This window comes from Peromyscus californicus, unplaced genomic scaffold (genome assembly GCF_007827085.1).
Source record: "Peromyscus californicus insignis strain IS unplaced genomic scaffold, ASM782708v3 Scaffold_23__1_contigs__length_62951481, whole genome shotgun sequence".
NCBI lineage: Eukaryota > Metazoa > Chordata > Mammalia > Rodentia > Cricetidae > Peromyscus > Peromyscus californicus.
In genome coordinates, this window is record NW_026294534.1 from 23,807,764 (window position 1) to 23,824,420 (window position 16,657).

General features: G+C 38.5%; 1 protein-coding gene across 8 annotated transcripts in view; it reads right to left on the reverse strand.

Moving 5' to 3' along the window:
* Window positions 1–16,657, reverse strand: part of Nrg1 (neuregulin 1) — a 201,326-nt gene that overhangs the window by 134,321 nt on the left and 50,348 nt on the right. For 6 of the 8 annotated variants that reach the window (XM_052751963.1, XM_052751962.1, XM_052751973.1 and 3 more), the window contains exons 4-5: window positions 10,890–10,940; window positions 7,893–7,943 (exon numbers count right to left, since the gene is read on the reverse strand). The exons of the other annotated variants lie outside the window; for them this stretch is intronic. In XM_052751963.1, the coding sequence (XP_052607923.1) occupies window positions 7,893–7,943; window positions 10,890–10,940 (102 nt within the window). The remainder of the gene's footprint in view (window positions 1–7,892; window positions 7,944–10,889; window positions 10,941–16,657) is intronic. 8 annotated transcript variants of the gene reach the window in all.

Below are 16,657 nucleotides of genomic sequence, written 5' to 3' on the forward strand. Positions count from 1 at the left end.
TGCTGGTATTGGATACCTGTGCTTTCCTGAGTAGTGAACTTTCTCCTCTTGTTTCACAGCTCTACTCTCTTAATGAACTTATACTGTGGAGGTCCCCAGGGGCTGAGTCTATCTGTTCTCATTTCACCCCAACACACTCAGGGATGGATATGCGACCCAGCTCCCTACTTGGTAGCAGTCCTCTATCTCCCTAGGTAGGATATGCTAGCAGTAAGCATAATATGATCAGAGCCAATCAGATGCACTCATTCCTAAAATTTTCTGCATAGACAAGGAGTAGACTCCCTTTTCAGACTGTTAGCCACACCAACACATGGAGACATAGAGTTACGACAAAGCTATCTTCCTGTCGAGCAGGAAAAACCCCTTGAGATTGAAATTAATATCTGTAGCAAAGCGAAGCACAAAGACTGAGGACCAAGAGTCTTGGGAACAAAATGAGCCAGTATATTCTTTATATTTATGGTTTTTGGAATAGCATTTCTGCCACTTGCTACTGGGAAATCGCTGCCCTAAATCTTCATCCATGTTTCTAACTCTGCTTGTCTGTTTGGTCCTCGGCATTTCTTCCAGCTTTGGCTTTTCTCTTTGTTTAACTCTTAAAGAAATGTCTTTTCTCCATTCTACTTCTTGGGTTCTTCCATCACAGGCAGGCCACCGAGGAGGTTGGCTTACATAGATGTCACAATCTTGCCCCCACAGATACTTGGTAGACGTCTTTTTCTCTATCTTCTTGTCTCCACCTAACCTTTCAGACATTTTTTTAATGTTTATATAGAAATATATTTCACCATTCTAGTGCTAACAAGATTTAAAATGCCATAGTTTTAATACTTCTACGAAAACAAAATAGTAGAACAGCAATTGTTCGGTGGCTGGCAAGGGTAGAGGAAGGAGCTGAGGGAGGCTGGAATAGTGAGTTCTGTACACTTAGGAATGGGTTCTAGTGTTCTAGCACATACAGTGGCAAGAGCTCACAGTAACTCAGCATACATTTCTTGAAAAAGAAGAATGGAGCTGGATAGCTCCAAAAAATAAATTATAAAGAGACATGAAATGCTGGTTTCATGATATGATGAGTTTCATAATATGATGAGTACATGTGTCTGGAAATATAATGCTGTGTCCTGTAAATATGCAATATGATAACTAAAAAGAATAAAATATGAAAATAAGCGAAATAAAGACAGCTTTCCCTCTCCCAGTTGATAGTCAAAATCAGATTTTAGTGAGAAGTTGGAGCTTATGTTCCACTAAAAGACACCCCAAATAATAAAATACAGGGATATAATCACTTCATATTTGATAAATGGCTATTAGCAAATTTTGCTATCATATAAATAATTTCAAGATTTGTGAATGTGTAATAAATTATCACTTGGTTTAGAAGAGGCCATGTAGCTCTTCCAAGAACTGAATTTATCAGAGTAAGATTCCCACATCCAGGAGATCAGAATTCCCTTAACACAGCATGTTATGAAGTAGATCCATATTATTAGCAAAAAAAAAAAAACAAAACAAAAAGCAAACAAACAAAAACAAAAAACAAGCCTCTCAAATGGCCCAGACCAATCATTTATTTCTTTCTGGTTTTACAGTACAAAAGCCTTGAATGATTCTACCACTAACTGAAGGTTCTACTATCCACTTCATCATTTGGTTTATTGTGAAGAATATACCTTTTCATAAAACTTAGCTTTGGGCTAACTAGGGTAAATATGATTGTTTTCTTGAGTCTTTATAACAATTCTATTTTGAAGTTTTTTAAAAAGCAAACGGTCTCCCCTCAAGCTAGTGCTATGGATCTCATAAAGCTTTTTATTAAAAGCCCGGGATCTGAAGTCAGAAGAATCAGCTTCAATTTCTGCTCTACTATCTACTTAGTCTTTAAATTTGGACCAATCACCAGTGTCTGAGTGCCAAGCCCCATGCTTGTTTACAGCACTGATTCTCAACCTGTGGGTTGCAACCCCTGGGGGGGGGTGTCACATATCATATATCCATAGCAATAGCAAAATTACAGCTATGAAGTAACAATGAAATAATATTATGATTGGGAGCCACCACAACATGAGGAACTGTATTAAAGTGTCATAACATTAGGAAGGTTGAGAACTGCTGACCTAGAGGATAAATCAAAGCCATAGAGTTCAATGCATCCGTGACTCAATTTATGAAATGGTGCCTTGTAAAAAAAAATGCATGATATATTAACCATTACACATGTGGGTCACACATGTGTAGTTGTGTACACTCATCTTTTTGGTTCAAAAGGACAATTTTGTACAAGGTTAATCTTTCAATCAAATGCAAAAAGTTAATCTTGATCAAAATGGGTGGGGGCCTTCTAGCAGAGGGATACGATGAGAGACCCTGAGTGACTCTGAAAGGCAGCACAAAACTCAAGAATCAGAGCACACTGGCAGACAGTACTGTGAGAAAAATATTAATATATAATCAGTTACAAAAAAGAGGAATTGAACATGAAGGCAATAATTGGTCTGTGTTATGAATGATGGAACATGCATGTCCTGGCTCTCGCTCAAGTCACCACACTGCCCTAAAACTTTAGGCAATCAGAAAGAATGAAACTATGCCAGTTGCCAACTTCCCTTTTGAATTATTATCTCATTGCCATAGGAGCCACAGTAATTTTTCATTGTCCACAGTGGGCATCGCGACCATGCCCTTGAAAATGCCATGTCTGAAGACAGCGGAGTCCCATCAGCACTCAGTCAGAAGTACCTCGACACCATGACAAGATCTCCGTTGACTACCACCAGAGGTGTGAAAAGAAAATGCCGTTTGTTCCAGCTGAAAATCATTTGGCAAAGATCAGAGCAGTTTCCTCTACCTTTAAAGTGCCTAGGTTGGTTCTAGCTGACAGTGGAAGGTAGGAGGCATAACTCAAATGTCCCGATATGCCAGACAGACACAGTCTGGTCTAGTCAATAGTACATCCCTGTGCTATTCCCAAGTGCTAAAGCCGTATTTCATTAAGATAAAGACAGAAGACAACCCTCCTCCCTTCAGCTAGCTCATTTAGGTGCCAAATCATCCAAGACCGAATTGTTCATTTCTTTCAGAGACTTCAAAGAGGACTTCCTGGACATACCCCTTTTAAAAGGCAGCCTTTGCTGAGAATACATAATATGTTGAAATGGCAGAGATTTCCTGGCAAAGGACCTTCGGCATCATTGTTGAGGCTGAAAAAAAAATCACGAACTCATTTCCTTCCCCAACTGGAAGGATAAAACTTCTCCAACTTGATTCAAAGAAAATGCAAGGATTCCCTGGTTTTCCTCCTCCCTTCAGAGCTATATCCATTCTTCAGTCTAGCTCTCTTCCACATGTCCAAGTGACCACCCATAAGCACAACTGTGCAGAAGCATTTACATCTGTTTTCTCTCATTATGCTTCCCAATGCGTATTTAAAATCTACACGTAACACAGTAAGGGAGTGAGTCTCAGGGAGGTAGGTAACCTGCTAAGCTCATACTATAATCACAGACTAGTATTTGGACTCAGGGCAAAAGTCCATGCAAAGTGCTTCCTTTCTGTCTTATTCACCTACCACACTTCAATGTACATTGTTATAACTGTAAAAACTCAGCTAGTCTAAGGCAACTCAATTTACCTTCAATTTACCACACATGCACTCTGTATTATAGGCTACTTCCCAATCCAATTGTAGAATCTCATTCCTTTAAATAGGAAAGGCTTTTGTTTTGAGGCAACAAAAACCTCAGGCAGGGTAGTATGTTGTTTGGGTTTGAATCCTGCTGGTGTAGCTTTAAACAGCACTTGTAAAGTGGAAGAGGCTTTAGGAGCACCATGAGCTGCCACACAGAACAGGAGGGCACATTAGCTAGCACACAATAAGATAATAATAACCGATAATGCTGCTGTTACTATTACTTGAAACACATATTGCTATTTAACACTGTCTACCGGGAACACAAATTTATTTTCTTCTTATTGCTGCTCATGAGCCTTCTCATTATTGTTTATCTCACTTGTGCATTAAATTGGAAATCGGCGAAGAGCTTAAATCAAGAAAGTCTTCGTTGTAAGAATTACACTTTTTATAGCATTTAGAGAATTGTCTGCAAAATGGGGTCAATGGCAGCTGGCACTTCCGAGAAGTCATTAAGGTTGCACTAAACAATCCATTTACATTTTTGCTGAGTCTATGTAAGAGGGAACACGCTAGTTCTACAGAGCAAGGTTCAAGCTGCCCTTTGAAAATCTGTCACTATATGTAACAGGACACTTATTGAGCCATCCACCTACAGCTCTCTTAGTCATATAAGGCTCATTTGTATAAAGTAAACGAACTTAAAAGGATTAAGCCCCTTACTAGAATAATTTTTCTAAGAAAACAACAGAATATGTAAGAAATCTCAATATAGAAACCCTGCAATGCATGGTGCCAGTTTCACAATAAGGAATAGTTAAAAAAGTTGTCATATAAGAGGAAGGAATAGTATCTTTGATATTTCACCTATATTTTTAAAATTCTATAAAAAATAAGAGGGGAAACTGACAAGGATTATGTAGAAGAAAAATAAAACCCTTAAAATCTTCAGTAAAGAATTATTTCTTTCTTTTTTTTTTTTTTTTTTGGTTTTTTGAGACAGGGTTTCTCTGTATAGCTTTGCGCCTTTCCTGGAACTCGCTTTGGAGACCAGGCTGGCCTCGAACTCACAGAGATCCGCCTGGCTCTGCCTCCCGAGTGCTGGGATTAAAGGCATGCGCCACCACTGCCCGGCTATTTCTTAATTGTTACAGTTTCAAAACTGTCTTTTTCTAGAGGACTGGGGGTAGAGATTGTATAGAAAAATCTTAGGATTGATATTTCCTATTAGGAAAAAAAAAAAAACCCAAACCATGTTTGTTGAGCTAGTATGAGAACAGTGTGTGCAGTGCATTGAATGAACAGAGGGATGATGGGTAAATAGACAGGCAGAATGAAAGCACCGACCAGAAGAAAGTGGACTATGCCAGTAAAGAAGGTCGACACCAATGTTATCACTTCCCATAACGACCCAGACAGCTCTAAGCTGCCACTTCTTCTTATCTCTAATCCACTCTGAATTAGAGAAGCAACAAGGACCACTGTGAGTCTGGGATAGTCAGAGGAGGCATCTGGAACAGGCAGAATCCAGGGGACCAGCAGACAGCAACCCAGGCAGGTTCTGAGTAGGGACAAGAATATAAACTAACACAGGCTGGGGACATAGTTCAGTCAACAGAGTGTGTGCAACACAAACATGATGATCCTGAGTTTATCTGGGTGTGGTGGTATACACCTAATCACAGAACAGTGGAGGGAGAGAGATGTGGATCTTTAGGTTCCCTGGTCAGTTACCCTGACCTACCTGGTAAGCTTTGGGCCAGTAAAAGACCCCATCTCAGAAATCAAGGTAGAAAGCGCCTAAAGAACAAAACTCAAATCCTTATGTACCCACACATACAAACATGTGGACCCACCCACTCCCACACAAAAGCACCCACACATGTACACAACAGTAGCCCTAGTATATCCCTTTTCTGCAAGAGTGTCTATTTGCATAAACAGAACTGGATGAAAAGGAACTAAGCTGCCTTTTCTTCTCGATACTAACCCCGCAGATCACATGGAACCGTCCCAATATACAAAATGCTTGCTAGATCCACATCCTCAAGAAAGCCTTCCCAGATTTTACCTTAGAAAATATCAGTGTCAACTGTTCAAAGGGGGAGTCCACACAGGCGTGATTTCGTTTGAAAGCCAAGTTCACTTTTCAAACTCAGGGATGTCCTAATGTCTCCCTGATGGCTGAAATGAAATAAGTGGGATGGGGGGATGGGGACTGTATTCTTCAGGCCTGATTATTTTTGACCCATGTGATCTTTTCCATAGATTTTTCATTATAAAAAAAATACATTTTGAATTTTTCAATCCAGTTCATTAGTGCTACCTTGAAATGAGTCCTACGCCCCTCCTTCACTCCAAGTACTCTTCCAAGTAGGCCTAGAATCCTGCACTTGGTTTATATTTTCAAATTATAGAGCATCTTTTCATGAGATTAAAAGGGCATTAACTAATTAGTTCAATAATAATGACCTACCAAGAACAGAAGGTAATGTAGTAAAATGACGCAGCAGTACAGCCTTTCTCCCTCCTAAACCGTCAACAAACACTGGGAAGTAACTCCGCTGACAGTTAAGGAAACGGAGTCAGATTCCAAACTTATTTCTCTCTCCACAGCACTGTAATGAACAGAAATGTAAGCTGGGAGATTCATTTCAGTTCCCTGAATTCCTGGACAACCAAAATATAAAAAATTCTTCCATTCCAGAAGTGCTTACAAGTGCTTAAGGACCACAGCCACCACACTGTCCATGACAGCAGGAAGGGTTCCAGTCCCAAGAGTTTCAATGGTGTCATCCAAATTAATCATATAAGGAGAAACCTTTTTCAGAAAAATGTGGCAATGAGAAAGATCTAGTATTTTCTTTTTCAAAAGTGATGCTTAATATGACTCCTTATTGTTAGTTTTGTAAATTCCATACATTTGTCCTAATGTTTCCATAAGTGGAACTAAATAACCAATATTGCAAGCATGCCAGCAGGAATTATCATTTGAATATGTAACGAGGGGCCTGAGGAAGTCTGTTAGCTCTCCTAGAATTTCATTTCCTGTTTGATAGTCTTAGATCCCTGCTATCAAGCTTGTTAAATGTTGTTCTGTGTAAGTAAGACACTAACTCGAGCAATGATAGCTGTTTTATTATTATTATTATTCATTTTGTTTGTTTTGGGTGCTGGGATGAAACCTAGCTATCCACCCACACCAAGCATTCACCCTACAGTAGAGCTACATGCCTAGGAAATAACATGTTTCATACTATATAGTTGCAGCTTTTGACCTGCTAGCCTGCAGGGAAAAGCTTTACTACCAAATGCCATCTATGAAAACAGACTGATGAAACTAGGTAAATTATAACAAGTGGCAAATGTCTTTGGGTTTCTTCCCTTACTGCTAAGTAAGAAGGATACTGTCTCTCTAGCACATTCTGTAGACTGGGAGAGGAACATGGACATGTATTTATTGAAGAGCTTATCAAAGAAATACTTTATATTAAGACCTAAATTAAGGAGAAGAAAGAATAGCTCTAAGTTTCATTGTCATTATTTAATACACCTGCCTGTTTTATATCGAAATTTAATTCAATGCTTTCAATTAATAAATATCAGAAGCTAGTTTTACTAATCCTTGCTAATTTTTTAAGCTCCCTTGACATCACACAAAGCACCAATCAATCTAGCAGTGGAGGGAGCCTACCAGCACAAAGCACATTTCACATTAAACAGGCGAAACTCATCTGGGATCTTGCCTAGGAACATGCCTTCAAACGTTTTCATAATTACTCACTAGCTATCAAATTTGAATTAAGGGCATCTATATATAGTTTCCTCACTCTGTCACAGCAGACGGTAATAGGAAATTGAGGAACTTTGGAATAAAAGTCCCAAACAGCTGGGTATGGTGCCTTTGGCAGTTGCTGAAGGTGTCAACACAAGCTGAAAATAAACCCACAAACACCTACCCCAAGCTAGGCCTCAGATGCTATGCAATTATTTTCCAACATTCAAGGGAACCAGATTATCCTAAAACTAACACACATGTGGTGTCATAGTACACTCTTATGTATATTTGGCGGGGAGAAGGTCTCTAGTTAATCTGAAGCACAGTAGGAGACCATTTCTACTCCAAATATATCTCATTCTGTCCAGCCTCAGCACACCACACCTCAATAAAGGCTGAGGGCACACATGAATGTGCTCATTGGGAAAAGCTATTACCTTGGGTTAAAAACCGGTGAATCGAAGTATGTATACTTACATGAAGAAGTATTTGCGCCTTCTGTTGATACTGATATTCTAATGGGAGACTCTATAAAACATAAGAATGGAGTGAAGCTTTATTGAGTCATGGCACTTGAAAATTAGAAAATAGCCAGGCTCTGGAATTGCCTTGACAAGCTATGCTAAAAAGCAGTGCACGAGCCATACAGCAGCATTTTTAAAACAGGAAGATGTACACACTATGCAAGGATGGCAGAGAGACAACTCTGCTCCGAAGACTTCTCAAAGAGACAAGAAAGGAGAGAGCATACCTGGAAAGGCATTCACAGACCAGCTGGGATATGAGCTTTGGGGAAATATTCTTAGCAAGCCCACACTACAAGTGAGATAGATCATTCCTTAGGTATAGGCTTGAAGTTGAAGAGAAGACCACTGCAACCGAATGGTCAACTTTCCCACATTCGATTATCAAGAGTGAAAATATTTTCAGGCAATTTGGATCAGCATAAACATCCTGACCAACAACAGTGCCAAACAACGTCCATGCAAGACCCACTGCAGCAGTCACACAAGGAGCCAACAGAACATGCTGAACAAGCAAGACAAGTTAGGGATGTATAAGATTTGCTTAGGTAGCAAGGATGGAGGAAGAAAAAAAACAGCATTTTAGTATTGACAGAGTATAAGGAATGTAGGGAGAAAAAAAATGAGATCTAAAGATTTTTAATACTAGGAAATCCGAAAGGAAAAAAAAACAACTTAGTATTAAAGAAAGTTGAAATTCAACAGCTAGAATATCATATTCAGGTCACATTTCAGGAAATACTAAAGACAATCTAACCTCCCTAGAAAAGCATCATAGAACTTTAAAAGCCCAGTTCCCTAACCGTATCTATTGGTCTTGATAATGAAGTCCTTACATCGCATAAATATCTGAATGAAAGGTAAAGGAATTTACTTAATTCTTCATCCCCCACCCCTTCCTGTCCCATCGCCGACTCATGCTTCTCTCAGATTCTGAACAGTGGTTCTGAAGAAAAGAGGAACTACTACAGGAAACATAGAAGAAGGCTGTGTAGGGATCTCTGGACTACTATAGCTCTCAAAAGGTATGGTCAAGGTGAGAAATGCCAACTGTGCCAGCTGGAAACAGGGCGGGGAGCTGTGCAGACAGGACTGGGCTCCAGGAACCTGCCCTTCTCCCTTCTCCTTCCTGATACACACGACAGAAGATACCTAGCACTTTATCTTTCTTCTTCTGTAAAATGGGGGAAGATAATGACTTGTCCTGTGATTTTGTTAAAACTGGCAAATGGGTTACAATCTTGATAAATTGAAGGGAATGACACCAAAGCAAGTTATCACTATAACCCAGAGAGAGAGAGAGGAGAGAGAGAGAGAGAGAGAGAGAGAGAGAGAGAGAGAGAGAGAGAGAGAGAGAGAGCATGAATTTGAAAGAGAGAAAGGAAGGGTGTATCGGAGACTTTGGAAGGGAAGGGGGAAATTTATGTAATTATATTACATCCAAAAAATAAAAGAAATTATGAAAAGGAAATGAATTTTCGATCTCAACTGTCCACAAGTTTACTGCTAAATAAATACTAATTCTTGAATTTCCTAAGGTTCTCTTAACCATAAAAATCACAGGAAATAAAGTTAAGTGTACTTCTCCCCCTCATCAAGGAAATTTCTCACTGGAATAGAGGGGAGACCATTACAGAAAAACACAACCAATCAAAATGCAGAGTTGAGACACTCAGTCCCAGTGGATGCATCTACAAAACACTTCCACATCTAAGGCTCTGGGAAAATTGCAAAAGAGGGGGTGGAAAGCTTATAAGAGCCAGAGGCTCAGAAACTACACCTGTGATGTCTCATCAACATGACTGCCTATAAACATGAGCTGAACAAGGACAACCAGAGACATGCTAAAGCAGACCTGGGAAAGCCAACAAGACCTCAACCCTACACAAAGAACGGCAGGCAACTAAGGAACGCTAAGAGGGGAAGAAATAGTCTTCCCCAGGGAAGAACACACCAATTGATGATCCAATACCAAACTGTCATCCCTGAAAATATACATATAAATTACATTATGCAGACTGAGCAGGTTATATTTAGGAACACATACATCAATGATTAATGGGGAAAAAAAGAGGCCATGCATTTGAAATAGAGCAAGGAGGGGGATATGAGAGGGTTTATAGGGAGTGGAGAGGGAAAGAAAGAAATGATGTAATTATTTATAATCTTAAAAAAACTAAATAGCTGGACATGGTGGTGTATGGTTGTAACCCTACTTCTAGGGAAAGAGCAAGAGGATCCCAAGAGAGATGCTGGGCTGAGCCCCATAGCAAATTTCTGCCTCAAAAACTATTAAAAACACAGCCGACAAAGCCATTCCATAACTAGAAGACAAACCACTGAATTCTGGTTACATATGGATTTGTAGAGCTGGGAGATAATTAGCTTGTGTCTTCTCAGCGTGTAACTACCACCAGTAAATATTACAGGCAAAAATGAAAAGAAATGGAACATTATAATAATATTTTTGAAAAGTCAATGTATCTGTTGCTGTTGTCCCAAATTTAGTGAATCAGAACTTGCCAGTAGCATCCTAGAGGTCGGTCATCAGATGCTGGGTCCACTGTCTAGGTAATATAGTCTCATTCCAATGGGTTGCCCAAGCGACCAAGAGAAGCATGCCCAAAGACAGAAAATCTGATCTTGCACCCCTAAGGTTTCTCTTCTACTTGTCTGCTATCACCAAGCAGCATGTTGATATGATCTCTTTCTCTCCTATTGGTATCCTGAGCCACCATTCAGACATACAGCAAAGAAACATCCTGCCTTAAGTAAAATTCAAAAAGGCAGAAGGAAGTTGAGAAAAAGAAAAACAAAACAAAAAACACTGGACCAGAACACGGGAACAGCTGAAATTTGGATGCAAAGGGAGTGCCGATTAGTATGAAGAGCAGCCAGCAGTTAAGCCTCGCACGCTGGTTAGTAAAACTTGCCAGGCTCTTTTCCTTACCTGAGGACACATATGCTCTTTCAGTTGAGGCTGGCATGCCAGTGATGAACTCTGCAAAAAAGAAAAGGTGACAGGCGATTACGGTGTACAGCGGGAAGCTGGGATCTAGGGCCATTGCCTGCCTTCCAAACTGCAAATGAGTGTGAGGAAAGAGCAGTGCGTGAAGACGGTCCAAATAAATAGTTCTTCTTTCGTGGGGGAAGAGCAGGAGATGAATTATGCCAAGTAATTATGAGGAACCGTTTGCTCCCCCTGGGGTGAATGAGGAAGAAAGCACTAGAGAAACAGACGGTGGGTTTCTTGGAAAGGAAAAAGAAATGGGGAATTAAGAGCGTCAAAGCCATTGTCATACCAAATGAGGCAATTTCTAACGTTGAAGAGTTTGGAAAAATTACTGTTTTGTTCAAAAATGAAAGCAAGCAATGTTTGCTGTTGGGATTGGCAAACCACATCAAGTTCTGGCGTGGAACTCTTCAAATTGCCAGAGTTAATCAAGATGGGAACATTATCATCTGATACGTGTTGGCTACGCTGAACAGGTTATACATGAGCAGGTAGTTCACTGAAGGAACAAGGGATAAACTTGCATAATAGGGAACACCATTATTCTGAGAATTATGAGACTTATTTAAGAATCTAAAATTGCTTTCTTAAAGCTCTAAGAATATAATAAAGTGTGTGTGTGTGTGTGGGGGGGGGTTACACTGTCTAAATAGCTCAGTATTTAGTCCTAAGACTGGTTTTAGTTGGTTAGATTCTAATATTTTTAAAAGGCAGTTTCATGATACTAGGATGATGCAAAGATAAAATGATGGAATCATTGAACCTTGACTGTGTATAGGTTATCAACTGCTGTATATTCTCACCATCCCTAACCAGGACAAAGATAAGCTGAATCTCATGTGATGTCAGCTACTGTACAAAAAATTACATCCGCCCAAAGTTTCTAGAAGGTCATATACACTATCATTTTGTGTCTAATAGCTGGTTAATCATAGAGTGAGATATGCTTTTTACCAATGTAATCATTTTTAAACACAGCTACCACTATGATGAGACCAGCCTAGCAAGGAAGAAGAATTGACTGAAGTAATAATATTCATTCAACTTTTGAATTTCTTTAGAAACAAAGAATTTGAGGAACTAGACAGGAAGAAAAGGTTACGTGACATTCAGGAGAGATGGTCAAGTACCATAGACCAGATGTATCTTTCCTAAAGCCCAGATGTTAACTTCTTAGTGCAAAGTAAGGATGGGTGACATGACTGATCTTCCTTCATCAAGGGTTCTAAGGTCAATCATTTGCAGAGTGAGATTGTTTTCATGACATCTAAGTTTCCTACACCATTTCTTATGCTCACTAGAAATGGAACAAAGTAAAAGGGATTCAAATATGACAGTGTATAACTTCCTTGGAACTTTTTCATGCAGGGGGCAGTAGAGAGGATTTCCTCAGCTAGACCAGTGGTGACACCTGTTCCTGAAGTAGCAACAAGTAGCTTTATTGAGTTAGGCTGTAGAAAATAAAAATAAAATTGCTCTTCTTTGGAAACATATAATCTGAGGAAACTTCTTTTTCAATCCAAGATTCACAATAGTTGTTTTTCTGTAGAAACACCTGACACCCTTTCAACGCAATGCTTTCAAACCTTGCACCCACATTGAAAAATGCCTCCTCATTCTGCCCTTCAGAATGCATCAATGACTTGACCACCACATTGCCTGACAAGCATTGGGCAAAGACCCAAGCTCAACCCAATATCAAAATTTTCTTCACATTTATTTTTGGCCAACCAAATGATTGTCTACTGTGACCTTCCAAGAAGATTAAAAAAAAAAAAAAAAAAAAAGACCTCATCGTGGAGGACAGGTTAACCATAACTTCCTTTTGCAATTGAATGCAGCATTAGACAAATGTTCACAGTAACAAACGGTTGCAGCAGTTATGACTGTATATGGAGGCTCCTGAAAATAACACCCTTTCTAAATTAGATATTCATCCTGGAGATCGTTAAAACCTCCTTAATGATTGTGGTTTCAGTAAAAATAGTTCCTGAATTAATATTGAGGAAATGTAAGCTCAGAGTTTCACAAATATATTTAAAAAATGGTAGATACTTTAACATGATCTTTGCTATTAAGAAATGTTAATCTTTTTGATCAATACTATATAGAAAGTTTTTTTTGTTCCCCTGTGTGAAGGGTTCAAGGATTTAAACCAAAAAACCTGTTTGTTTTTAGTGTGATTGAAATTTTACATTCCACTTACATATTTAAGAAATTTAAGTCTTACAACCTCCTTGATTGGCAGCTAAGCAATGTACTTTAGCATAGTAAGTGGGCATATTCCATTTACAAATGTCTACTCGATGGTGTGAATAGTGAGGCTTTAGAATCACCAAGAATTGAGCACTGCTGACCAACTCATGCTCAGGAGGCATGAAAACATAACATTGCTGTATTGTTCATGTTTGAATAACTATTTTAATAACCTGAATCCAGTTTCAAGTTGCAATGGTTGACAAATGTCTCCTGGAAAACAATTTTTCTAATGAATATGAATGTAAGACTTGTTTGAGACTTTGTCATGAACATAAATATTCAGGAAACACACATACATATGTGATGTCTGTGCAGATTTTACATGCATTACCTAATTCTTTATTTCACCCAAACTTCTAAGTATCTACTATGTATACAAAAATTATGGTTAAAAATGATTTTAAAAGTGAATGCACTTATTTACTAACAATGGTAAAACATGAACTCAGGAACATCTTTGAAGATCTGAATTTTTACTGTTCTTAATGAGTATATAAGCAGCTAAGAAGTTTTCAAATTAATAAATGCATGATCTGTCATATTCTAATCATACTATTAATATATATTAGCTTTTATGAGCACTCTACATAATATAATATACATGGAGAATGACAAGCAAATTTTAAAATCGATTTGACTCCAGGCTTGGTGGTACATGTCTTTAACCCTAACAATTAGTCAGGAAGCAGAGGCAAGCAGTTCTCCCTGAGTTCCAGGCCCGTCTGGTCTATATAGCAAGTTCTAGGTAGGCCAGCCAGGGCTGCACAGTGGAACCCTGCCTCAAAATAATAAATACATAAATAAAACCTACTTGACATTCTTCTCAGTGTGACTCCACAAGCTGTTCACCAATATATTTCCCACAACACTATGTTTGGGAGAAGGGGTAAGGGCTAACTAAGCCCATGACCCACATGAGCCAAAATTTTAACTGATAATCTATTCAAACTTTATTAAAAATATTTTTTTCTGTTTCTCATATGGAACAGCAATAGTAATGAGCCCAATTATTCCTGTGGGAGCTTGAGTCTTATACAATTTTTCTCCTGATTAGAAGAGAGAACTCAAGATATGATTGAGTAGTTGTATATTCTCCGAGAGTAACCTTTGAAAAGAGAGCATTACTTAATTAATATGGAAAACCAATTATGTCTGTAGTTCTCTTCTTTGTCCCTTTATTTTAAGATCCAAGTGTTTTCCTAGAGCTTGTTAGCTAAGAATTAATTGTGAAATTAGGATTTCTTAGAGAAAGACCAAGCCAAATAACTAGATAAAAATGAGCCCAGCGCGTATGGGCTGAGAGAAAATATGTGTGGCCTTTTCCCCTGCCGATATGCATTCTGTAATTCACCACAAGAAGATTACAGCCTGCCATAATGTTTCTATGAAAATCAACATTAGACGCCAGCAGGTTGCATAGGTTTACACATGCTTACACATGCAAATTCTTTTTTCCAGTTCCACAAAGAAGTAGGAAGGCATCAAAAAGGCCAGAGAGAAACAAATTCTTCAAATGTACCTTAATAAATGAGCGACTACGCATGTGCTCTTTTCTAGGTGCTTAAATATTTTGGCAATATGCTCACTGTTACACTGAGGCAAATAAAAACAAGCACAAGGGATTTCTAAAACTGTATTATTTCATTTATATCTAGGCGCTATTAAATAGATCTACATAGCCACATGTGGGTGGGGCTTCCCCTTCACTGGTTATGCAGTGGGACAGGATTTATGACCAGGGATAAATCCATTGTAAACTCTCTGGGTCTTACAGCATGGTGTGGCATCCTCAAAGAGCATCTTAAAGAGAGCCCTGGAGAAGACTCTATCAAGATGGGAGGAAGGAGCATAAACCAGTTAGTTAGGGATTACAAAGAAGCAGAGACACAAGCATGACAAGAGAGGCATCAGGAAGCAGTGGGTTGTTGCTTTTTAAGTTTAAAACCATCTGAAGGTAGAAGAGCTGGAGAACAGTCACACACGATCCCATTGTTTCAAGTCTTGGAGATGCCAGCATACAAGTCCATCTCCCCAAGGTCAAGCTCTTCCCCCAGGCTTCCTCTCTATTTCTGACACTCCTCCCTGTTCTTCACAAGGAAATGATTCTGCCTTAACTATCTGTGCACACACACATTCAGATATGGAGTGAGTCATTGTGTACTAGGAAGTAAAAGCAGGTCTATGTTGCCTTTTTCTGTCTAGTACTTTTCTGGTTCTAAAATGGTGTATTTCCCATTCTAAGAATCATTTTTTCTTTGATGAAAAAAAAGCTTACACTCCAGAGGCAGAGGCAAGTGGATCACAAGCAAATATCATCCTCTACAGTGAAGGAAGTCCAAGGGCTAACCTGGGCTACAGACACTATCAGAAGAGCAAATAAGCAAAAATATATCACAAAAGAATATTTAAAATAGTCCATGAACTTTATTTTTGTTAGGTTAAGTTTAAAAAAAAAAAGGTTCAACATCATAAATGCCTCTAACTTTCAATTTCTCAAAAATGAAATTTACCAATACTATATATTCAAATTTGAGCACTAGACCATAACTTGAAAATTAGATGGCTCTTTTATGTGAGAAATGAGAAAATGAATATTATCAAGCTTTTGTTACCTCTAAAATAACAATAATATAAAAAGACCCTATAGATTTTTTTCCAGGACTAATACAATGATAAATTGCCTCTGCTTAATCCTATAAACCAGAAGCCATGAAATAACCAATATAATTATACTATAAACAGTGATAACACTCACTCTAATTTTGTTTATTTGGGAGCCTATAGTATGTATAGTTACAAAAATCCAACCTGCATGTCACAATCATAATTCACAATTTTCCATAAGGAGACATTAAAATACAATGAAGAGACCAACTTTCAAAACATGGCATAGAGCTCATGATGTCCTCAAAAAAAAAAAAAAAATGACAAAATCATTGTTTTCAAAAGTCATGACCTAAACCACAGTAAAGAGTAAGCTATTGAAATTAATCTTTAAATTTTGAGTTCTGTGCAACAATTCTATAAAATTCCATGTGGAATAAAGTAATAATAGCAAAATGCTTTGCCTAACCTGTGTTATTAAAAAAACCAAGAAAGTGACATTGTACTTGCTCATATACACGTTAAATGGCATTAGCATTTTAAGAATCATAAGCAGGGCTTCTAAAACTAGTAATTGAAACTACTTTTCATCATTTTTCCTTTATTCTCAACAGAGGGAAATGGCTAAAGTGAAAAGTGATAGGTTTTGATTACGCCACTCTGGAACTTTCTTGGGAAGTCCAGAGAAGAATAGGCACTAACCTGGATTTTCCTGAGCCCGCTCCACATTTTTTACTTCACTCCCTTTTCCCTGCCATATTGGGTCACATGAGGATCAAGAGCAACAAATCAACTTGGTCTCTTAAGGAACTAACTTTACTGTTACTTAGTTTTCCCATGAT